The 25,698-nt window shown below is 43.3% G+C and overlaps 1 protein-coding gene across 1 annotated transcript in view; it reads left to right on the top strand.

Moving 5' to 3' along the window:
* Positions 1-1,781: 1,781 nt before the first annotated feature.
* PREP (prolyl endopeptidase) overlaps positions 1,782-25,698 on the top strand; it is a 73,515-nt gene continuing 49,598 nt past the window's right edge. The window contains exons 1-6 of the mRNA XM_066610227.1: positions 1,782-1,930; positions 9,179-9,253; positions 15,192-15,325; positions 16,532-16,662; positions 16,875-17,084; positions 17,946-18,067. Of these exons, the coding sequence (XP_066466324.1) occupies positions 1,886-1,930; positions 9,179-9,253; positions 15,192-15,325; positions 16,532-16,662; positions 16,875-17,084; positions 17,946-18,067 (717 nt within the window). The 5' untranslated portion in view covers positions 1,782-1,885. The remainder of the gene's footprint in view (positions 1,931-9,178; positions 9,254-15,191; positions 15,326-16,531; positions 16,663-16,874; positions 17,085-17,945; positions 18,068-25,698) is intronic.

Raw genomic sequence — 25,698 nt, 5'->3', positions numbered from 1 at the left:
CTCATTGCACAGCAGGTGCTGTGCACATCTAAATTCCTAAAGCCACCCCTCCATGTTACTATCTCTGCATAGAAGTCGTAAAACATCTTTTAATAGCATTTCTCAAACTGTGCGTTGGGACCCACTCAGTGGGTCGCAAGCCAATTTCAGGTGGGTCATGGAGCACCTAGCTCAGCCACCATTGAAAATACAGAGCTGAAAATACAGGGTATAGAGCTGCTGGGCAGGATGGGCTCCCGGTGGCAGAAAGGTCTTGTTCTTAGCCCTGAATAGGTGGAAAGATAGTATGCTGAAAAGGGGGGAGGGCTGTGTGGTTGGAGAAGGATCCAAGTCTACATTCTGCTTTAACATCTGAGCTGAAATGTTGGAATTCCAAGCTATGCAAAATAACAGCACAAGTGCACTGTGTAATGATTGCAGCTTAGGTTTGAAGCCTAAATTGATATTACTTCTGTCCATGACATCACTTCCGACACCACTGACGGATGGGGGGGGGGGTTCTTACAGATTGTCATTCTAAAAAGTGGGTCCCAGTGGTAAAAGTTTGAGAACCACTTAAAGAAACAAGTTCACAAACTTCGACTCTCAGGCTTCATGGCCAAGAAAGACCCTGGTCCCCGAACACCTTGGACCACCACTGCCCATCAGAGTAGCCAGAACTGGCTAAATGGCTGAAACCCAATCCTATCCACCTTTCCGGCACTGATGTAGCCTTACCAATGTGACGTGCACTGCACCCTGTAGTGGGGGGGGGCAGTCACAGAGGCCTCCTCAAGGTGAGGAAACATTTGTTCCTTTACATTGGGGCTCCATCAGTGCTGGAAAGCTGGATAGGATTGGGCTCTGAGGTGCCTTTTTGTGTTAGCGAGCCCCAGGACTCCCACTAAGGTTTTAACTCCCCCAATCTGGGTTTAGGATGGGGGTTTTCCAAGTAGGTTTGGACTCCGACAGCTTTTGGGGCTTAGCAATGAAGCACACGCAAATTCTGGGCCCACATGAGACCCAGTGAGGTCTCATAAGAAGAGCCCTGCTGGATCAGGCCCATGGTCCATCCAGTCCAGCTTCCTGTCTCTCACAGCTGCCCAACAGATGTATCAGGGAGCACACCAGACCACAAAATGTTTGCATCCCACTTCCACTCCCCTACATCTGGCATTCTATTTGTCCTCTTACCCCCCAAGGAAGACAGCAGGCTGCACTTGGGTTTAACCTGGGCCACTTTATTAAACACAAGTGACCCATTTTTAACGCATGAAACCTACTGCCTGAAAAACCTCACATGCAAAGGCTCCAGCTCTTGTCAGTGAAATCTGACAATATTCCCAGTTTGGGAACTGGGGTGAAGGAGGAGGTGCTGGCCCAGCCCAGCCACAGTAGCTCCATGCCTGGCCGGCTGCACTTCAGTGTTTGAATGCATGAACTAAGAGCCCAATCCTATGCATGTCTGCTTAGAAGCAAGCCCCATTATAGTCAATGGGGCTTACTCCTAGGAAAGTGCAGATAGGATTGTAGCCCCAGAGCCAATCCTATACGTGTCTCCTCAGAAGTAAGCCCCATTACAGTCCATGGGGCTGACTCCCAGGAAAGTGCGGACAGGACTGCAGCCTCAGCGGGTTGGAAAGAGGAAGCGCAGCCCGGCGCCGGTGCCTTACTGCAGGGGGAGCCGTGCAGCCTCCGCAGCCTCCTTCCTTCCCTCTCTTGCCGGTAGCCGGAGGTGACAGCTCCTCGTCGGGGAATGGGAGGGCTCGGCTCTTGCACCCGCCTGCCTGGGCGCTCATGCCTCCTCCCCTTCCTGCAGCCCGCCTCTTGGCCGCTCACGCACACCGCCAAGGCGCCTGCCTGCCTTTCCTTGCAAGCCGCCAGCAGCAGCAGCAGCAGCAGCAGCATGCAGGCTTTCCAGTACCCCGAGGTGTATCGCGACGAGACGTCAGTAAGTGCCGGTCCAGTCCTGGTCCCGCTGCTCCCCTTCCTTCCTTCCTCTCCCTTTTGTCCGCCCGGCGAGGAAGGCTGGCTGCCCTGGAAAGAGCCCCGGGGCGGAGGCAGAGCTCTGGGCTGCCTGCTCTCCTGGCTTGGTCCTTGGAGCACCTTCTGTGGGCTCTCTGCTCTGTAGGCATGTGCAGTCCATCTCCACTTAGTCAGTGCTCAGGTGAAGCATAGGTGCCTGCTGACATAGGTGTGGGAGACCTAAAGGGCCATAACTGCCTCTCATGTGATTGTTGCTTGTGTAATCTCTGGTTCACTCATTACCAGGGTGACCAAATGCTGGGGTGTGAGGAGGCAGGTGAGGCAGAGCCTACCCATGCAGAGCCCTTCAGAAAGCACCACTGCCACTGTGTGTGGCACCCAAGCACCCCATGTGCAGAGCACATGGGTTAGGGGTGCTTGGGTGGCTCACACATCAGCGGTACTTTTCGAAGGACTCTACCTCACCTGCCTCCCCATCCACCGCATGTCCCTGACCAGATGTCATAACCGCAAAAGAGGACAAGGCACTTCAAGATGTAGGACAGCCAAGAAAAATGTAGGACATGGAAAAAGAAAAGTTAAAAACACTCGTATATTGATATCATGCAGTTGATTTAAACATGGTATTACTAATTACTAAATTTAAAACCATATTATGTCCAGTTTATTAATTACAATAAGACTGTGCGCTGCATGCAGGGTCCCGCTCACAGGGAGAAGGAGAACATTTCAGTTATTTTCCAGGACACGAGGCCTAAAAAGAGGACATGTCCAGGGAAAAGAGAATGTCTGATCACCCTGCTCATTACATCTTGTGTGTGATCTGGGAAAGACTGGGGCTGCTGTTGAGGGCAAAACAGTATGATATGTGAACCAATTCTAAAACTTCAGTGATGGTACTTGAATTATCTTTTTATCTCTTACATAGGCCTGCAGCCCAAACATTTGTTCTTTGAATCAGGAAGGAATATTTTCCCCATTGTATCTCCTAGTTCCACCATGGTTTGCTTATGGCAGTGTTTCTCAGAGGGTGCTTCTAGGAGTCCTGGGGCTCTCTAACAGCCCAATGCTATGCATGTCTGCTCAGAAGTAAGTCCTATTGTGTTCAATGGGACCTACTCCCAGGAAAGTATGGATAGGATTGTAGCTTAAGACTCCTGCAGGGGCTCATTGAGCACAGCATAAATGGCTGCTATTTGCTCCGCACTATGCCACTCTGCACATGTGCGTGTCACTCTGGAACTCCCTAAGACCCTGCACATACAGTGGCAGGGCTACCTGATAGTCTGTTTAGAAGTGTATAGGGCTCCAGAGACCAAAAGGTTTGAGAACTGCTGACTTGGAGGATATGACTTGACTTGTGTGGGCCACTTTGAGGTCTTTGCTGTAAGCATCTTTTTCTGCTTGTGGCACACAGTGATCTGGGTTATCTAGAAGAGGCTCTTTTATGGACAGATGGTATTGCCTTACAGCAAGAACTGGATTTAGAATACTACTGCACTTTCAGACTCCTGTTTCTATTAAATTGGGGCTTGTCTCCTAAATTAAGTGTGCATTTACCAGTTTTTCCTAATGGGAAGTTTGAGAAAACAGTACTTGCGCATAGGAATGCAATATCTATAAAATTATGCACGGCAAGGATAGAGTGGATAGAGCGATGCTTTTTACGCTCTCACATAACACCAGAACCAGGGGGACATCCACTAAAATTGAGTGTTGGGAGAATTAGGACAAATGAAAGAAAATATTTCTTTACTCAGCATGTGGTTGGTCTGTGGAACTCCTTGCCGCAGGATGTGGTGACGGCATCTGGCCTAGATGCCTTTAAAAGGGAATTGGACAAATTTCTGGAGGAAAAAGCCATCACAGGTTAAAAGCTATGATGTGTATGTGCAACCTACTGATTTCAGAAATGGGTTATGTCAGAATACCAGTTGCAAGGATGGGCACCAGGATGCAGGTCTCTTGTTATCAGGTGTGCTTCCTGGGGCATTTGTTGGGCCGCTGTGAGATACAGGAAGCTGGACTAGATGGACCTATGGCCTGATCCAGAGAGGCTATTCTTATCTTGTAGAATATTTGCACACCAGTACCTCTACATCTTTGCGCAGTCCAAGACACTGTGCCTCTGCATGCTTAAGTAAGTAAGGAATGCTTACCTACTAGTCAAGCGGCTGTTTCAAAGTCTGACAAGTTGAACATAGGCTCAGGCCTTGGATTTTCTTTTAATTCCATGACTCCTTTTTGGCACAAGTGAAGCAGTCATTTTGAGGAGACTCATGTTTGTTTCAGTGCTTCATTTGCAGAACCATTTGAGATTGGAAATCAGGGCTCCCAGGTCAGAGAATATGACTTTTGGGTCATTTTGAGTTTTGCTACTTAAAAAAGAAAAAGAAAAAGAAAAGATGGTGATTGTAAAAGCCTCTCACTTTCTGAACCGACTCTCTCTCTCTCTCTCTCTCTCTCTCTCTCTCTCTCTCTCTCTCTCTCTCTCTCATATATGAATGTTTACTGCTCTCCGCCCATTACGTTTTAAAATAATTTACCTTGAAGGTCCTTCAGTATGGAGAGTGCAGGGTATACATATTTAAATAAAAGTAATAGTTATTCTAGCTAAATCTGCAGTGTTCAGATTGCACTCCTGTGCATACTTACTTGGGAGTAAGGTGCGTGGAAATGAGGGACCTGCATCTGAATGTATATGGATAGGCACGAAGTATTTGACATTGAGGGAACTTCAGTCTGTTCCCAAGTGCACTTATGGTGGAATAAGTTTCAGTTGATTTCACAGGAACCTACTTCCAAGCGTATGTAGATCTCCAACCAGCAACTTGTTTTGCTGGAGGGTCTCTTTGAAAAAATAATAAGGGGGTAAGGTAAGCTCTCACAAGGATCTGCTGTAAAGTTCCATTGCCATCTATGCTCTTGTCTGTACCTCTGTCTTTTCCTTTTTATTTTTCTTAACTTGGGGTAGACCAGACAGCACCTCTGAGGGCTGGATTTAACCCAAAAGTTTTCAGTTTCTGACCCTGATGCTGGGTGCCATGACTTGCATGCTAAACTTAACTGTAAAATTAAGGTTTTTATTTTTATTTTTAAGGAATGGAAAAATCATGGTGTTAAACTGAGTTTTAGACTAGCTTACTCTTTAGCAATGTTATTACATTAGAGAAAAACCCTTCATCATAATTAATGGGCTAGTTCAGGCAATACCTGTCCTACCAGCCTCATCTTTGTGTGATTAGGAAATGAACACTCATGCTCTAGTGCAGCCATTTTAACTTTTTTCAGCTCACGGCACACTGACAAGGCACTAAAATTGTCAAGGCACACTACCAGTTTTTTACTTACATTAAATCACTATATTACAATTAATTGTTAATATAATTAATACAATTATATTATTACGTGACAAAGAAACTCACAAGAAGCTTGGAGAGGAAAGGATATGTGATTGTGAAAAGGATGAAAAATGTTATTAAAGTGTTATGCGAGAAAGTGTTGGCAAACAGAAGTCAGATTGAGCACATAGGAGAGCTGTGGGGTGAGGTGCAATGAAGAAACATGAGTGAAACAACTACAGCAGGGGTGCTCAATAGGTGGATCGCGATCTACCGGTAGATCGCGAGGCAAAATGAGTAGATCGCGGAGTGCCGACCCACCCCTTCAAGTGCTTCTGGGAGGAAACGCTGGGAGTAAGGCCCATTGTACTCAGTGGGGCTTACTCCCAGGTAAGTGTGGCTAGGATTGCAGCCTCACAGCCTAATCCTAGGCATGTCTACTCAGGAGTAAGTCCTGTTATACTCAGTGGGGCTCAAGGTACACCAACATACATTGTACACATAAATGTTATATGTTATGATGGTGCGAACATTGTAAAAAAAACTCTGGTAGATCTCCGGGCCTTGCTGGGTTTCAAAGTAGCTCTCGAGCCAAAAAGTGTGAGCACCCCTGAACTACAGGATTCAGCTGGAGTGGGGGGAAGAGAGAACTTGAAGCAAGTGATTCTGAACCTTTGGAAGGTGTGGAGGAGTGAAGGGAGGGACAGTAAGAGAGGTGCTGACTGCAATTATGAGATTTGGGGGGATTTCAATTGCCTGCTTCTGTATTTAAGGGGAAAAAAAGTGTGACCAAAAGCCCAATCCTAGGCACGTCTACTCAGAAGTAAGCCCCATAATAGTCAATGGGGCTTACTCCCAGGTAAATCAGGATCGGGTTGCAGCCTTCGTCTCTCTCAGGAGCAAGCGACAGCAGGAGGTGCAAAGCAGCCACGACCAGCCCCTTTGCTGGCTGGCTGCCTGCCTGCTCCTTTTCCTTCTGCTGCGCGCGTAAGGCTCAAAGCAGCCGCTTTTCCCGCATGCGTAGCTGCTGCCCGTCTGCTCTGATCTCGCGGCACACCTGAGGCAGTCTCACGGCACACTAGTGTGACACGGCACAGCAGTTGAAAAACGCTGCTGTAGTGACATGCCCATTGCCCTGCTGACATTCCAGGGCACCACTGACTAAACATGTGGGAGTGTAAGGTTGTCTGTCCCTCCGTGTATGGTTTAAACTTGTTGTCCAAGCAAGTATTGTCTGAACTGCCCTAATGCATTTAAGTGTTTGGGTGCGTATTTGTGATTCCGGAAACTTCTGATGATGTACATTTCTGTTTCTTAGTTTCACCCATTAATGTCTTGTCACATAATAGGCATATGTATCCCTAAACTTGGTTTTCTTAGGTTGTTTTTAGTGTGTGTACAAGCCAAAAATCACTCTAGTCCAGTGATTTTCAATCTTTTTTATCTCACGGCACACTGACAAGGTACTAAAATTGTCAAGGCACACCATCAGTTTTTTAACAATTGACAAGGCACACCGTGCTGTTGGTGGGGGCTCAGATCCCCTAGTGGCCCTACTAATAAATGACCCTCCCCCAAACTCCCATGGCACACCTGCATACCATTCATGGCACACTAGTGTACCACTGCACAGTGGTTGAAAATGGGTACTCTAGTGTTTCTTGGCAATTGCCACAAATAGCATGGGAACTACTAAAACAAAAGGTTACAAATGTATGTGTCCCTGCTCCTCAGAAGGCCTCTCAGAGGCCTTCCAAGGCACAGGGAGGCCGCATGAGACCTCCACACTCCTCAGAACACTCCCGGATGTGATTGGAAGGCACTTCTGGTCGTGTCTGGAGATCCTCTGGATCTCAGTATCCACAGGTCTGGTATCTGCAGCGGATCCTGGAATGGATCCCCTGTGGATAACCAAGGTCCAACCTGAAGTTTTTAGTACCCCCAAACAGCAAAACTAGAAGTGGAGCGTGATTATGGAGCACTTTCACTTATGCTGACCTGGGGAGCCCTGCAGACCCTCACACAGGGCTCCCTGCACCCAGGGAAGGCTGCTGAAGGGACTGGAGAGTGCACCCCAGTTCCTGCAGCCCTGTTAGAAGTGAAAGTGGAGCGATCGCGCTCCACTTCTGGTTTTGCGGAGGCAGGGCGTGATTGCCCCACTTTCACTTCTAAAGCTTCAGGGAGCCCTGCAGATAGTCACGCAGGGCTCCCCGGGCAGCTGCAGGAGGCTCTGGTAAGTACAGCCAAGCCCCTGCAGTCCCCTGAGTGGTGCAGTCTTTGGGATCGTGCCACTGCCTCCTCCCTGCCGCTGTCCCCGCCCCTTAAGGGAAAAGAGGCCAGGGCCTAAAACCTCTGCATTAAGCCGTTTCTGCCCAATGTTGCATATATGCAACAGGGATAAAATGTGTACCCCTATGGGCTGGGCAGAAATGGGTTAAAAGAAAGAGTCCTTAACTATGTGGTTTAAAAAAAAAAAAAACTAGAGTAAGTGCTGATTTTTGAACTAAACCTAAATTTTACTTTACTCTGTGCTGTTGATGGATACAAAACAAATATCTTCCGTTAACTAACTTTTTGCTTTCATTAATAAACCCTCTCAGAACTTTATATTGCATAAGTTCAGAAACAACAAAAGAGTTTTCATCTCTTCTGTTTAACGGGACAACAAAGTGAAGTTGTCAGGTTTTCCATGTGCAAATTTACAGGCTGATATTAAGCTCAGTGTTTCACCTTATTTCAGTGTTTCACCTTATTAAAGTAACACATTGTTTTCTCTCTTGAGAATTTATTATGCCAATTACCAGCTAAATTGATTTCCCTTCTCACTGAAATTGTTCTTTGATTACTCGTTTGGATTGTTGTAGCTTTTTGTTGGTTCTTCTACCCCAATGGTTCTCAAACTTTTTGGTCTCCAGAGCCCACTACTACAAGGAGTCTTGGGGAGGCTTACCGGCACATGTGTAGTTTTTGGGAGCATTACAAGCACCAGTGCATGTGTGGGATGGCACTAACCCTAGCCCAATGCTGAATACCTATGAAGAGCCGGACAGGAGGGGAATGAGGAAGGAGAGCCACAAACAGGGGACATGCGAGGGATTGGCAAGCAAATCGGGTAGGGGGCAGATGGTGGCCACTTAAGGTGTTTTTGTGGAGCCCCCATAGTGCTCTTAGGAGAATTCTTTGTGAAACTCGTCTACACCATGGTATAATTGCTTTTAAGGAATTCTTCTTGCACTTCTAGTTCAGTGCTACAATGACAAACAAAGATCACAGGAAATTTCTTTGCTGATTATTCCCAAGTGCCCTGTACCAGCAAGTGCAGTCCATGTCTGGAAATGGGTATCCCTGAGCAAATCTATTGTGCTCCTCACAAAGCAGGCAGTTGGTGAAAGGGAAAGCAGTTCATTTCATCCAGAAACACACTTATACTTTTAATACATTTTAGAAGCTGTCTCATTGATGTCCGTACTCAGTTGACATTGACACAGTGCTAATCTGAAGTGTGCTAATCCCGGGGCAGAACCAGGGAAAAGAATATCCAAAGGAGACCAGGAGCTCCATCCTCACACTGATCCAATATCAGGCTATTGCTCACTGCTTTTCTTAACCCTGATCACTTGGAAAAGCTGGGACCACAATGAAACACATGCAAACTTTCCCAGCTTACAAGGTTTTTTGGACTGAGGCTTTATTTGTGTATGACTAACTTTGTTTGGAAGAGTCTCTGTATATTGTCAGGCTGTTAGGTGAAATTACTTGCTTGTTTAATCACATCCCCTGTTCTTCAGCAGGTAAGATTCAGCATATTAAATTTTTTAAAGCTTTGTAGATACGATCGTAAAGCATGCTAATTTTTTTTAATTTAACTTCAGGTGCACGACTATCATGGCTGTAAGATATGTGACCCATATAGCTGGCTTGAAGATCCCGATAGTGAACAAACAAAGGTAAGTCTTTATTATAATATTGGACATTTTGATATTGATACCTTTGTCAAGCTAGAAGTACAACGTATTGCTCAAAAGTGATATTAGATATTTCTATGACCCTTGGATAAGTCGGGGTTTAAACTTAGGGGGGTGTCTGACTATAGTTTTGTCTGATTTTACCCGAGGCCAGATCCTGAAGAATAACCTGCCACTAATTGTTACCTAAGAACTGTAGTCTCTAATTTATTAAAAACGCAGTAAAAGACCATAAGATACATTTTTATTCTTTTTAAATTCTGGTCTTCACCACCTTTTTGTAAACACTATCAGAGTAAGTGCACTGTAAACAACATACCAGTAAAACAGTGGTTCCCAACCTGGTATTCATGTACTCCCAGGTAAGTCATGGTGACCTTTGACCCCAGACTGTAACCCACATGTTAAAGAATCATTTTTACTAGTCTGACTGAAAGAAGCTGGCTGAAGCCTCAGTTCAGGGTGTTTACACTTTGGAGCTCAAGAGATAGCAGGTGCTAGGCAGCTACTGAAGAGGAATGAGCTCGCTCCTTGGCAAGGGATAAAGGTATTCACTGATTTATGCGTTTACCTACTAGGAAAACTCTGTAGCTTTCATACTTTATGCTTTTAGAGCAAAAGCATACATATGTAATTTGGAAACCAAGTGATCCCTTTATACCAATGTACTCAAAGTACATTGAGTCATCCCAAGTGAAACCAAGTGATCCCTGATACCATTTTACTCAAGGTCACAATAGTTATATAAAATTAAGCCATAGAAACCAAAATGCTTGGTTTTAGTAAAGCTTTTAAAAACCTCTTTAATAAAAGGAACCAAAAGCTGCTTTGCTGTGTTACAGAAAACCTTGGCTTTGCAAACTGGACCCCACAGTGTTTATGTTAAGCAACAGGTGTAAAGATAACAGGAGACTAGGCAACTGTACCAGGCCACCCTAATTAGGATGAGTCTGAAGGGGATGTATGCCAAGAAACTGGTCTGAAGTTCTGCCAAGATGAAGTCATGTTGGTCTTCACACCTGTCTTTAAGTATTTTGTGCTCTGTTAATGATGTTATTCTAAAATTTGTCAAAACAATCTGTATAATTGGGTTGATTTATGTGAATGTGATCCAACACTAAGTAAATAGAATTATAGTGCACCCTGCTGGGATTTAGAGACTTTTGTACTTTTCTAAGTTTAAAGATGAAATCCCACCTATTTCCATCTTTAATGCATCTGTGACCTATTAGGTGTTAGCCCCATCTCTGATGTAAAATTTCAGCCAATGGGAAGTCTAGTTTTTGGGACAAAGAGCCAAAATTGTATAAATAGTCAAATCAGTATTGGGAATTGCTCTCATGCTTTGGACACTAGTCCCGTGAGATGCCCATTGCTTGCAATGAAATAAAAGCCTGCAAACCTTCACTCCTGAGTACCAAGTTATTCTTGAGTTGCTTTTTCAACCTTGCAACACAGGGACACTCAACAGGACCTTTAGGGGTACTTGAAAAAGAATGGAATAATGGCAGAAAAAGGCAGGTCCTGCTTCAGAATGCCTTGCAAGGCAGGAAGGGAGGTAGGTAGTTGGCTGTGTAAGCCCCACCAATAGCTAGTTTTTGGTCAGAAATTCATGTATGAACCTGTGATTGAAAACCAGCACAGTAAAAAAGCTGAAACATAATATGGAAAGTGATCGATCATCCAGAATTTCTCACCACACTTCTGGTGCAAAACAGTGCAAAGAGTGTCTTCTGTTCTTCAAACAGATGAAAAGAGAAAATATGTGATGAATACATGGGCTTACATATGGAGGAGATGAGGGCTTGTATTATTAATTACAAATATTTTGCTAATATGAGGGGTACAATTTATGGAAATAGGCTGCCAAGGGATATGCAAGTGAAAAAGGCTGGGAACCACTGCAGGAGAACTATGAATCAAATCCACCTTTAAGGTGTCTGGTGTGTTAAGCCAGAAGCTCTACATACAACATACAACCCATAACACATAACTGAGAGTGTGCAATTCAATTCACAGCAGAGATGAGATATTTGCAACCCTTTTTACTCAGAAGTAGACCCACTGCTTTCCATGGGTGTTATTCTTAAGTAATGGTGCACTGAATTGTAGCCTGGGAAGGAAGATCCCATCCCGGAGTTTCAAAAAACAGACCTGCTTTGCAAGCATTTGCAAAGCAGAATCAGGCTGCAGCAGAAGGAAGGAGAATAAAAGGTTAACTTTGGCTGGAATGTCCCAGGAAAATTACTACAGCAACTGAAGAGGTGCCTGCCTGAGCTGAGTAGTGGAGAAAGGAAACTTGTCAGAGTTGAAAGGCTCTGCCCTCTGATTGACCTGGAGATAAGGCGAAGTGATAATTGGAGTTTGATTACTTGGCAAAAATTTCACCTACTATACATGAGTATCTATGGTAATACTGTATAACACTCATGTCTCAGTGCAGAGGCTACTTCTTTGTTCAAGTTCTCCTCATTGTTCTCTGTAACATCAGTGTAAATATCGCACCATAAAACAGTTTTCTGCATGGTAATCTCAGTTTGAGGTACACCAAAGCATATTTTGCTCACAGTAATCACATAATACTGACACACACTCAGCTGCAGTGACCTCACTAGGTTTTGTGTCACTAGGGTGCTGGAGGCCCGCATGTCACACCTCTGATAGACCTCCTCCCATGCACTGGGCAAGGCAACACCTCAGGCGATGTTTGCGGTGATGTACCATTGCCCCACTGGGTTTTTGGCTAAAACTAATGATGAAATAGAGATATTTCAATGTGGTTTGTTTCATTGCCTTCAGCATGAAATTATACATCATTCATATAGAACATGATGGCATTATTCAAAAATACCAAGATTTTAAAAATTTTGTCCAGTAGTGGTGTCATTCCTCTGTGCATGGCACCCAGTGTGGCCTGCGCCCCCCTGTCAACGCCAGCAAGCAAGCTGGTCTATGTAGAGAGCAAAAGAATCCCTAGTACCAGAAATCATGAATGGAAATATAGGTGAGTAATGGACTTAAATGCAATACCTTAGGAAGATATTAACTTTGCATTAATTGACAGGGACTACACTATACATAGGATCTCCTCTATGGAGAACTCGTGCAAGGAAAGCCCTACAGGTAGACCACAGCTGCGATACAAGGACATCTGCAAGAGGGATCTGAAGGCCTTAGGAGTGGACCTCAACAAGTGGGAAACCCTGGCCTCTGAGCGGCACGCTTGGAGGCAGGCTGTGCAGCATGGCCTTTCCCAGTTTGAAGAGACACTTGGCCAACAGTCTGAGGCAAAGAGGCAAAGAAGGAAGGCCCATAGCCAGGGAGACAGACCAGGGACAGACTGCACTTGCTCCCGGTGTGGAAGGGATTGTCACTCCCAAATTGGCCTTTTCAGCCACACTAGACGCTGTTCCAGAACCACAATTCAGAGCGCGATACCATAGTCTTTCGAGACTGAACGTTGCCTACTACTACACTATACAGTACATGAATTGATCTCTGAGCGTGATAGCAGTTTTTAATGTACCACATAGGCAGTGTTTTGCCACTAATTTATGAAATACCTCTGTGTTTGTGTGTATGCTTTGTGAAAAATTGACTAGCAAATGGCATCACCTGCTTGTTCAACCAGCCATCCTGTTGCCTGACAAGTGTGTGCCTTTATCATGTTTCTACACAGCCGGTCCGGTCTGTAATCTGTTCTGCTCTCATAACTGATATAACAAGATGAGCAGGACTATCTGGAATATTGTGTGTGCCTTCAGTAAGCTTCTTTTCATGCTAAATTCTTTCCTACTGGTTTTAGTGCCAAACATAAGTAAGTCAGTAATGGACAGTTACCAAGGAACTTGGCAAACTAGGACTGTATTTTGGTCTGGTCAGGGATCCAGCAAAGCACTTCCATGTGACCTGTTTTTGTTTTGGTGCAGAGTTGTGCTACTGAATCAAGGGCTGTTTGTCCTTTAATAGTTCTATAGGAGAAGAAAAATTGCTGGGGTCTTAAGACTTTTAGGGATGAGTCAGGAGTTTTTGTAAATTGCAAGCTTGTCACACGCACGGACACATTTATGTGTTTTTATTGGAAGTGAGATGCTCTGCATATTTTGGAAAACTGAAGGTTGGAGTGTACATTGTTAAAATAATATAATCTTAAGATTATTCTGCTTCCTATATTATAGGGAAACAAACAACTCCTTGAGCTGGCTGTTACCAATTCAGGATTAAATGGAATTTTGCTGGTACCTAAGTGTCTGCAGGATTCAGTATGGTATATGGTCTTCCCTGCCGTAGATTTGCTTTAATTTGCCTTGGCCCTTCACGCTGGCTATCTAATGACATGTAATAGTTGCACCCCTCGGATTATGTTCATAGCTGGCAGGCACTAAAGTTCTCCATGAAGTTTCATTATTGCTATAGAGCTGAAAAGGGGAGAGAGACAGTAACTTTGTAACATTTGTCTCTTTTTGTACCTTCAAATTTATTTATTTCATATATTTCAGAACAGCTTGTTTTAAGCTAGTAAGCTTGTCTTTTGAAGGATATAACTGCAATATGAATAATAATAATTTGTAAACTGTATAATGGCTGTTTATAAAACTTATTGCAGTCTAATTTCCATGAAGTATTTTCATCTAACTGAAAGGTTCACAGTTTTAGCATTTCAACAGGCTTGAAAAGGCTTATCTATTTGTGAACCTTGCATGTTTTCTAGTGTAGAGGGAACTAGTGGTTGTGATCAAGTGACTCCTGGTGCAACATTTTGCACATGTATTTGAAACCTAAATGGAAGTGGGCTGACTTAGCAACTATATATTACTAAACAGACATAGGTGTGATCTTCAGGCATATACTTATATCCTTAATAACAGGACTATTGTAGAATCTCCAGCTGTGAAATGGGTACTAAGCTATATTTGTTCCTTTCTCCTTGGACAAAAGTGCTAATATACCCCAAGCAGTTCCTGGAAGCAATGTCTAAGCCAGGGGTGTCAAACATAAGGCCCGGGGGCCGGATGCGGCCCCTAGAAGCTTTTTATCAGGCCCTCAGGCTCTCAGCTGCTGAGCAGTCCTGAGGTGTTACTGCTGAAACAGCACCCCACAGAAAATTGGGCTCTTCCATATCTTGAAATATGATCAAGATTTGTGTATTTTCTCTTCTGTCATTCACATTTAATGAGAACAAAGTGCTGATTTCTGGCCATCAGCTGCTTAATGATGTCACTTTCTGGTTAATGACGCCACTTCCAGTCCTCAGCAGGCGTCCTGAATGCTAACTTTGGCCCTCTGTATGAAACGAGTTTGACATACCTGGTCTAAGCACTTCATAAAGTTAAGTAGGGCTCAGCTTAAGAATTCCATAAGTCTCTTTTATCCAGCTTTTCAATGTGTTCAGTCAAGATGGTGAAAAAATGGCAGATGCATGGCAGTTTCTGTGTATGTTTTTACATGGAGTGGTTCTGTCTAAGTCCATTGAGGTTGTTGTAACACTTGAAAAGCAGGTTGAGAAACTGTACAGTCATTGACGAAAGGATGATAAACTATTTATGCTAGTGCCTAGTCATCTTTCATCAATATCCGACCCAAAACTTTGATGTATTTTCACATGGGATGCTGAAATTAAAGGTAGGTAATATAGGGGCACTGGTCAAGTTGCTGAAAATTAAATGATCAAAAGATATGTTCTTTTATGTGCCTTGCAGAGCAGCATTGCTTAATGTTGGTAGTTCTGCAATGGCATTAGCTGTCAACTTTTCTGGAAAAAAAGTTTAGTTATGCTCAGTTCCTCTTTTGAGACTGTAATTGTAAGGTAACACCCCATCATTGCATAACTTATTTTTCGGGACTGTCTAGGTCAGTCAGTTCACTGTTGCTTATACAATATTTGTCTTACTATAGTAACTTTGTTTTTGTTTTTTTTAAGGCCTTTGTAGAAGCACAAAATAAGATCACAGTGCCCTTTCTTGAACAATGCACTGCCCGAGGGCTTTTTAAAGAGAGGATGACTGAACTATATGACTATCCCAAGTACAGTTGTCATTTCAAGAAAGGAAAAAGGTATGTAAGAATTTTTAAAAGGGATATTTTATTTTTTTTTATTCCAAATGATTCTTATGCTGCCTTTCTTGCCAAAGGCGGCTCACAGATAATAAGAATTTTAAAATGCTCTCGCAAAGGACCCCTCCCAAACGGGGCTTGCTGGCATGCTTATAATCAGCCTGAATATAACCATCCTAGATGCTTTTTCACACAAGTAGCTTCCTATACAGAGTACTACCCACCTGATATATGCCTTATATGTGGCAGTCATGCCAATGATGTAAAGGGGGCCTTAGTGTCCATCTGTAAGGGAGTTCGTTTTTGCATGGCAGCACTAATCAAGAATCTGCCTTACAGCCCAATCCTAATCAAATTCCCACCCTTCAGTGCAGCAGGAGCAGTTCAGCTTCTGCTGCATCCAGCATGGAAATTGTGGGTGTTAAAGGTCCTTGAGGTAGGTGGACCTTTGTCCTCTTACCCTGGGTGAAGCCCCAGTAGCCTGTATGGGGCTACTGAGATCCGTGCCAGCTCTATAGCTGGCGCAAATGTGAACTGCCCCATTTCAAGCTTTCAGGTTTGGGAGGCAGCCTCCTCCACTGTCCCACTCCCTCCTGAGCCTTATTCACTGTCCTCCTTGCCCAAAAACACCACGTCCCCAGTCCACTCCCCCACAACATCCAGCGGAGAGCCTATTTGCTCTGGCAGGTGCTTGCCTCTGTCTGGCAGGGGGGGCAGTGCATGCCTTTCTGCTAGTAGGAGAGGCCTCTCTGTTGGTGCAGTGTGCCTTATGGCAAGGTTGCAATGGCACATGCACTGACCGTGCCGTATGAAGCCAGCATAGGATTGGGCTGCCAATCTTTCTTTAGTAAGTGCATGGTAGAGACCATGTAGTAAATCAGTACTTCTCATAAAGCAGTTGTGGCAAATGCTCTATGTATTTTGTCAAAGCATTTTAAGTGACTTTATTCTGATATTGGGTTATGTCCTAAGTTTAGTTAATCTTGACTAACTAAACTTAGGATTCAGCCCATGGACTCTAATCAACTTGAGTGATGAAACTGAATTCTAACTTATAAAATGACGAACTCACAGCTTCTGAGCTGAGAACATTTGTGCACTTCTCAGTATTTTAACTTTGCTACTACTACTGTGTTTCTGTATTCACATGGTTCCTGTGCATAAAGTTTGAGATATTTGTTTTCACATATTTCATATGTGTCCTAGGTATTTTCACTTTTATAATTCTGGACTTCAGAACCAACGAGTATTATATGTGCAAGATTCCTTGGAGGCTGATGCGAAAGTATTTCTTGACCCAAATAAACTCTCTGATGATGGCACTGTGGCTTTGCGAGGTCAGTGTAACAGATTTTTCAAAATGCATCATTAGGGACACCTTCCTGTGTATTGTCAAGCTGCACAACAGACATGAGACGGGAATTCTGGAAGTTCTTTGTTTTTAAATGCCACACGTGCTGAGAGTAAATGCTGGAAAGCTGTATAGGAGAATATAAAGAGGAACATTTTGAATGTGAACATTAATTATATGGAATGTTTTTATTGGCAGGCTATGCATTCAGTGAAGATGGTGAATATTTTGCATATGGTTTGAGTTCCAGTGGGTCAGACTGGGTAACAATTAAATTTATGAAGGTGGATGGTGCCACAGAACTTCCAGACACGTTGGAAATGGTAAAATTCAGTTGTATGTCTTGGACCCATGATGGCAAGGGCATGTTCTACAATTGCTATCCAAAGCAAGATGGGAAAAGTGATGGTGAGTTGCATTCAGGTATAGTTCATGAATGAACCTGTCATTTTCTCTTGCTTCTGCCTCTTCCATCTGGGTTCCCCTTCTGTACTGAATTGCTTCCTCTGTCTCCCTTGGTTTTGCAACTCTGCTCCTGGGCTCGTTGTCCCTGGCTTCTTTAGCTCCTAAGAGTTCTTCAAAATCAACTTGCATACCATGACAGCACAGGTTCATTTCAGCCAGTATGAGGTTTAAGTTCCAGTCAAAGTGATCTCTCATTTTCTGACAGGAAAATATTTGTGAACATTTTATGTTGCTGGTTCACTGTAACCTAAACATGTGCAGAGATAAAGTTAGTGGCCTTTGGACGTTGTGGTTGTATTCTGTGTTTTGTTACAATTTTTTTTATTGCACTGTTCTGTATGGGTACTGCATTTTATAGTTCATTCTTATTTTGCACTTCACTGTTTTTCAACTATGTTGTACTCCAGCTTGGGTGCCTGGATTATTTGGAGGGAAAGGTGGGATATAAATCATTTAAATTAATAACAAAGGTACAATATTGCTTACAGTGCAATAGTGACATCATGAACAGTGATTTGAAAAGAGTAGAGCTTGAATAAATTTATTTAATGTTTGAAAGAAAAAATTATACCCATCAAAGAAATGATGCAGTTTCTTCATACCAAGTTTCTGTATGTTCAGCAAAGAGATGAATATTGTGCAATTATTACTTTGCTAATTAATGGGTGTTCCTTTTGTTACCTTGCCAAATAAATAACTTTCTGATGTGTGGAAGTGTGAAGCTTGCAGATTTTTCATACTAATAACAAGTCATGTTTAGAACACAGCATATGTATGTGTCATTAAATATGTTTTTTGCCCTAGGCACTGAGACGTCAACTAACCTGCACCAGAAGTTGTACTATCATGTCCTGGGAACTGACCAATCAAAAGATGTTTTATGTGCCGAATTCCCTCATGAGCCAAAGTGGATGGGTGGAGCTGAGGTATGATGCATTTCATCTTGTTTGAAGGCATACAGTCATTGTACACATGATGTTTTAGAAGTGCAGCAGATAAGAAAGTAATCTTAAATATATTCACTGGTTCAGAAGATTTCTTGTTAAATAAGAGGGTTTACTTTGTTCTCCATTATGTTGCCCAAGAACAAGAAGACAAAAGCAGTCTGTATACCAAATTATGGTATACCAAGTTTTATGGAAGCGATATGGTACAGTTCTGTTACACTGAAATGTATAACTGAACTCATTTTGACTATACCAAATTTTTGTGATGTTTGATCTGCGATATTAATGCTGCTGTTTTGGAGGGTATTAAATAGTCCACAGAAATCACCACTTTCCTCTATTTCATTTGCTGCCTGTACTTAATCATTTTTCCCCTGTATCTGCTGGTTACTCAGCAGCACTTTTTCATTTAACTGGAAAGGATATTGCTCCATACCTGTGAACTCCATACCTGATGCACACGTTAATCCACATTAAGAGGCTTTTTTTCCCCTTCCCCCCAAAAAGACACCCTTCCTGCACACTGATGTGCAGTCTTGAAACTGCACAGTCTTGAAACTGGCTTGAAACATTTTGAGTGTATCTGCTCAAGCAAACACTGTACAAGTGAACGTCGCTTAGTGGCGTTCCGACGAGCGACAGCTCACATATGCGACGGCCACTGCTGGTACCTGTCCCCCTAACCCCCAAGCCTCCGAAGCCAAGGGGATCTGCATTCTCCTTGCATCTGGAGGCTTTTCGGAGCACTGCAGAGGCAGTGCGCATTTGTGTGCTGCCACTGAAAGGCTCAGAATAGCTGAAACAGTCAAAAAGATGCAACTTGCACTTTCCTTGGGAAAATGGAAGTGACATTTTTCACCTTATAAGACATTTGGAGGCCTTTGGAAGGCCTGGGCTTCCCCAGGCCTCCGAATGCCTTATAAGGTGAGAAAACATCACTTGTGGTTTCCTGAGGAAACCGGAAGTCACATCTTTTCGGCTGTTTCAGCCATTCTGAGCCTCACAGAGGTTCAGAAAAACCTCCACAGGCAAGGGGAGAGCTGTCCTCCTTTGACTTTGGAAGCTTCGTTTAACTTAAAGTTTAAAGTCAAGCCTCGCGTGATGACATGGGTGCCTGTCCTCAACCCTGTCGTTAAGCAACGCACGACTGTACTTGGGGAGAAGCCTGTGCCCATTTGAGAATTTGGATCATACTCTGTATGCCTGTCATGGATTGAGGAGAGTGACAGATCTGAGGAAAGCTTCAAAAGCATCAGGTGGACACTTCATTTTCATACATAATGAACAATTCGTGTAATATTTCAAATTTCCTTTCAGAATATTCCATAACTGTTCAGAACACAACTGTGTTGCTGTTGAGCAAAGGAAAAAAAGAGAATTTTAAAAAGTGGGCCTTTAAGCACTAGTTCTAGTTGCTGCTGCTTTTAGTTTCTTACTCTTGCTTGGACCATAAATGTTTCTTCCATAGTCCAGCGAACCTTCACTCTCTCTGTGTATAAGATTCCATGAGTATGTTGAGGAATGTTGCTGCTTTGCGTGTGGATCTCTGGATCCACAACTAGATCCAGAAGTGTGCTATGGCTATGGCTGTGTGCTATGCCACAGGCACATTCCCTCCTTCACGGGAGGCCTCATCAAGGTAAGGCAATGTTTGTTGCTTTACCTTGGGGTTGCATTGCCCTTATGTCAGTACTGGAAGGTTGGTTAAGAATGTGACCTTAGTGTGTTTTGCTGTGACTTCAGACATTCTTGGCTGTAAAACTTGACTGATGCCTGTGTTTGCTATTTTCAACTAGGTCATTAAACCCGACTGTAGTGACAGGAGTTTGTATGCTTTTCAAGGTGTATGTTTTATGTGAAGGAATTAACTTTTGATTACATATCTTGGGGAGGCATCATATACCCACAACATCTGTTGTTAATTAAAGGCACTTTACTAGCTTCATCCACCTGCTTGGGATATTTTATTATTACTTTCATTCTCACTTTCTGTCAGGTAGTCTTGCAAAAATAGTTATTAAATGAATCAGGGCATCCTGTGAACTTTTATTCTGAATATTTATGTCCTCTCTTTTGATCAAAATGATCCCCAAGGAAACTTATAATAGATAACTCAAAAGCATTCTGGTACCCCTTAGTCCTTTGGTTGATAGTAGAGGCGAGTGTGTGCTTCCCTTGCTTTGATAGTTCCAGGAAAATTGGCGGATCAGCAGAGGGTTTTATCATGCAGGGAGGGTGACACAAGTTCCACTTTACATGCTGTTTCTGAGAAGCAGGGGGTGCAACATGATTGATATGTGATATATTTTTAACGGGTCATATAATTTTGCTACATTTCTCCCAACATATGCCAATACATTATTTGTAAAAATAGCTATAAATAAATGAGCACGTTATACAAAAACCATGTAAAATTAATTATAATTAATTTTTTGAATAAGGTTTAGGACAGACAAAGGACATACTTCTGCAGAATTCCATTAGTCTTGTAGAATTGGTTGCTACAAGATATGATGATGACCAGTAGCTGGGATGGCTTAAAATGGAAATGGTCAAATTAACGGCTATCAGTGGCCACTGGTTGTGATGACTGTGCACGGGTTTAGCAGAAATATGCCTCTGAATATCAGCTGCAGTGAAAAGTAGGATGTGGCTTCCTCTCCTGCTTGTGGTCTTTTCAGGGGCATCTGGTGGACCACTGTGAGAAACAAGATGCTGGACTAGATGGGCCTTTGACCTGATCCAACAGGCTTGTCTTATGTTCATAAATTCTAATTGCTCTCTATATTGTATCTTACTTTCAGAAATGCAATAAATGGGAGCCAGATAGTCATAAAACAGTAGTTTTCTGCCTTCCATATCTCAGTCATACAATCAGGTAGTTTAGATGTTTCTGCTATTCCCCAGACTTTCACCAGTCCCTCACATAACAAAGGAGTAATGTCTCTATTTTTAAAAACCTTGGCCATCTTTACAGAGTACTGCAATAATTCCTCCTTATTAGATTCCACTGTTCCTTCCAGGTGACCCAGCAATGCTACCAATAGATCTGATGGGTTAATGTGCACTGATTTTCTGAACTGCTGTTGTGACAGGGCTAATAGGGAGGCAAGGAGATGGAGTATTTTGTGTTTGTACAGTTATACCTTTGAAAGCCCTAGAGTGGTGTTTCTCAAACTTTTAGGGAGATTTACTCCCTAAGTTTTTGTGGGGGAGGGGCAAGGGAAGCGACATGATCCCCAGGATTGCTTCATTAAGGGGGGGCAAAGGGGGGTGCTTTTACTCAGGGCTGCAGGATGTTGCAGGAGGGGCAGAGAGCTCTGCGCAGCCCTCTGCAGGGCTCCCCAAGGCTTGGAATATTCAGAAAAAGTGAGTGCAAAGCACTTCTGGTTTCCAGGAGGTGCTTTGCGATCTCTTGTTTCGGACATTCCAAGCCTCAGGATCCCTGCAGAGGGCTGCGCAGGGCTCCCTGCACCTCCTGCAATGTTCTGCAGCCCTGTGTGAGTAAAAGCTGCCACCCTTAGCGATGTGATCTTGGGGATTGCATTGCTGCCTTCCCCTGCCCGTGACCCGCCAGTTTGAGATCCACTGGCCTAGAGTTATGCGAAAGACAACACAAAGGGGGTTTTGTGTTATATCTGAAAGGTCAAGAAAGTGGTAGACCTGCTGCATGGAGGAGGTGGGGAAATGGTGATAGATGCTGGAGAGAAGACCCTGTGTTATTGAACGTTTTTATTAACGATCTGGTTGATGTAGTAGAAGAAATGGTTATCAGATTTGCAGATGAGGCAGCATTGGTGGAGATGGCTAACATCCTGGAAGACTGAATTATGATTCAAAATGATCTTGACAGGCTCTACCAGTTGGCCCATACCAACAAGATACAGATGCGAATGTAAAGTCGTGCACATAGGAACAAAAAGTCAGAGGTGCAAATACAGGATGCGAGAAATCTGGCTTGACAGTAGCATAAATGTGAGAGTTGTCTAGCACTGAAACAACCTGCCTCAGCCAACAACAGCCTGTTGTCTATGCAGTTGTGGGCATAGAGGTTTTGCTCTCTCACTAGAGTTTTTCAAGCAGAGACTGGATGGCCATCTGTCAGGGATACTGTAGTCACCTGTGCTGAGCAGGACGTTGGACTGGATGATGTTCAAGGTCCAATCCAATCACATTTTATTATTTTATGGCCTGCTAATTTTACAAGTTTCTTCTTTTTCTTTTCTTTCTTTCTTTCTTTTTTTTTAGGAACATGCATGCTGAGTAGCAGTGTTCAATAAATATAAAAATACACATATGTGTTCCAAAGGTCTACATTTTGCAGATCTACATGGCAGTCTACGTTAGAGAGTTAGAGAGAGCTTGGGAGGAGCTAGGCAAAGGAATCAACCAAATATTCCACCAACCTAATAATTACCTTCCTTTTTGTCTCTTTCTTGCTTTTCTTCCAAAAGGCACTCTTTAGGTGCCCTCAGCTGTGGAGTGTTTGATGTATGGCTGGTGGACACAGAACATTTTTTGTAGATTCACCTGATTATGGATCTCTCTTCTTGGGGAGATCCCCCGGTGCAGCCTTTATTATATTTTAGGCATCAGGCAAAGACTGTTTTGTAGTTTATTGATGTTTAGTATTGTTTATTGCTGTTTATTGTAGTATATTGATGTGCCTTAAGTCCTATTCAGGTGGTCACTGCCCTATGGGAAGTAAACATATGAGAGGCTTCCCATGACTGCGCTGTGCTAGTCCCACCTCCATCAATGACACATGTACTTAGTCCTCCCCCTGCTCTCAGTGCATTCAGAATTTGCCTCTAGTAACAAATGTTGAAACAAAGGAGAGCTTCCCTGAAATGTTCAGAGTGGCAGCCACAGGGAGAAACTCTTCCTGCATTCAGCATTCGTGGCTACAGACAAAGGACAGGCTGAAGTGAGCACATCATCAGCATGGAGTTGGGCTATAGCAGTGTGTTCCTGGGAGAGTCTTCATGCATTCATTCTCTGTAGTGCTTTGATCTATTTCTTCAGGTTTTTAGCCAAGACAATTTCTTCCTGAAACCTTTCCTTCTGAAGTAAATGTAGATTAGTTATGGCATCCCAAATTTAAAGGTGATGACACTGGTGTTCTCCCATATGTTAGCTACTGTGTACAAAATGAGGCTAGAAGGAAATGAGTCAAGGAAATGAGTTTGAGGCAGCTGCCAGAAGAGGGCACTGTAGAATGATGATTTGACGCTGTGTGCATGTTGCATGAGTTAAGGAGGGAGAAGGACAAATCTGGATATTTTAAATGAACCTGTGCTTTTCTTTTTCATTCCAGTTCTAATTCCTGGAGTAATATAAGAAATTACATTAAATTATTATAAAATGTACCACTATATCTGATATGTATGTAGGAGATACATACCTGGGGGCTGGGGGATAAGAATAGGCCCTCAGTTTGGCTGTACTTGTCGTAAGAGGCGACTAACAGCCACCAGGTAGATGGGACTCATTAGCCTGGGAACGCAGCTCATCTAAGAGAAGGAAAACTCTGATCCCAAACCGCCACTGCCTTGTGGCTACATCCAGTTATGGAGACCCTGAGGCAGTTCATGGCTGAACACAGTCACGTTCTGGCAACTCCTGCGATGCCACTGGAACCAACCATATTGGCCACTGCCTTTCCATTGGACCATTTCAGCGACATGGAGTGGGGGGATTTGCTGCATGGGTAACAGTCTATCCTCCATATCTACTTTACCCAGGCTTCGCGCACTGGAGAGGACACTCTGTTCCAGAACCACCATTCAGAGCACGATACCATAGTCTTCCGAGACTGAAGGATGCCAACAGTATGTAGGAGATGGGGAAGAAGCCATCTTTCAAATAATATGGCAAATAGACAGGAGCCTAGGAAGCATGCTTTCTTTCAGATATAGTTTAGAGATGTTTGTTGTTAAGAAAAAGTTCATTTTGCATCAGCCAGAGGCACATGTTGCTGAACATAAGAGCGCACAGCCTTGATGTGTTGACCTGAAAGATCATTGTGCGTTGTCCTTAATGAAGTAATAGTTAGTGGTAGTCAGAATTGGTGCTTTTATCTATATTGTAATGCACTAAAGCCATGGTTCTCAAACCTTTTAGCATCAGGACCCACTTTTTAGAATGACAATCTGTTGGGACCCACTGAAAATAATAATAATTTACCTGGAAGTGATGTCATGCCTGGAAGTGACATCATCAAACAGGAAAACTTTTAGCACCCCCACATGACAAAATTAAATTATTTTAAGTAAGTAAATTAAAAGTTTACAATAAATGTAAGTTTAAAAATTAATTTAAAATAAAGACCCTCCCAACCCTCCCAAGCTGATCTGTTTAAACAAAAAAATTCTCCAAACATCCCACAGGCTGCAATCCTATTCTCTCTTTCCCAGTAGGAAACCACATTGACTATCATTGTTAGAAGCATATACATAGTAGCCTGTTAAAAGTACAGATCTGTAACATTTTCCCAAATGCAATCACATACCGTAGTAGCATCAAGTCTTAATATATTAAAAATAAAATACACATTGAAATGAATCTCAACCCACATTTTGAAAAACATTGTATTAAGGAATTTGTGACAATTGCAGCAGCAATGAAATCTTTGGCACCAGTTGTATGAGCTGTTGTGGTGCGTTCACATCAGTGAATGCTGGGGAATGTGCTGGGCGATGAAAAGTGCTGGGGAATGGAAATGGAATCATTTGGGGTCTTGGTTAGCAGTCTCCTCTGCAGGAAGTAAGATTGCATTTGGCCTGGAACTGAAATCTAAAGTGTATCTCGGACCAGATAAAAGTGTGTTGCGGAGACAGATCAGTTTGGGTGAGGAGGGAGGGAGGGAGGGTGAGATGGGAGGGACAGTACACAGGGAAGAGGGTGGAGAAATCGATGGTCGATGAAAAAGTGATCAGAGAAACCAGAGAACTGAGAAAGAGAGTAAGGAATGGGCGAGTTCTAGCAATTTTATACAAGGTAAACAGGCTAGGAAAAGTAGTGTGCTGCGGATTAGGAGAGGGATAAGGACAAAGTAGAGTGCTGGACAGAGAGAGAACATAAGAAGAGCCCCGCTGGATCAGGCCACAGGCCCATCTAGTCCAACTTCCTGTATCTCACGGTAGTCCACCAAATGCCACAGGGAGCACAATAAGGCTTGCCCTTTTCTAACTTTTGCCTTTTATTGAAACTATGACATATCGAAATTGATGCCTTTCCTAGCAGGAAGTTAAAGTGATGGAGGAAAAGTGTCACCTGTGGTGATCCAACAAAAAAATATAAAACTTGCAGACTGGTTCAGAATGCATTTCAGTCACTATTAAACAGCTCCAGCCTTCCCCCAAACATTTTGGAAAGGAGTAGCAGTATTTCCAGGTGTGTCTGAAACCCAACACCACTCTCTTAGAAATCTGGTTACTAAGCTTGCCACCTAGTATAGCTGATTCCATCTCCCTGGGACTCCTTTTTCTTAAAGGACACTGACCGTCACAAGAATGCTTTATGGGAATACAGTCCAACTCCTGAATCAACCTGTTTTGCTTGTGTGCTTTAATACATTTGTTCTGTTTCATTGGATGGGTGTTATGTGA

The sequence above is a fragment of the Tiliqua scincoides genome, chromosome 1, assembly GCF_035046505.1.
Source record: "Tiliqua scincoides isolate rTilSci1 chromosome 1, rTilSci1.hap2, whole genome shotgun sequence".
Classification (NCBI taxonomy): domain Eukaryota; kingdom Metazoa; phylum Chordata; class Lepidosauria; order Squamata; family Scincidae; genus Tiliqua; species Tiliqua scincoides.
Note: the sequence above shows the minus strand (reverse complement) of the source record. Positions and strands in the feature narration are given on the sequence as shown.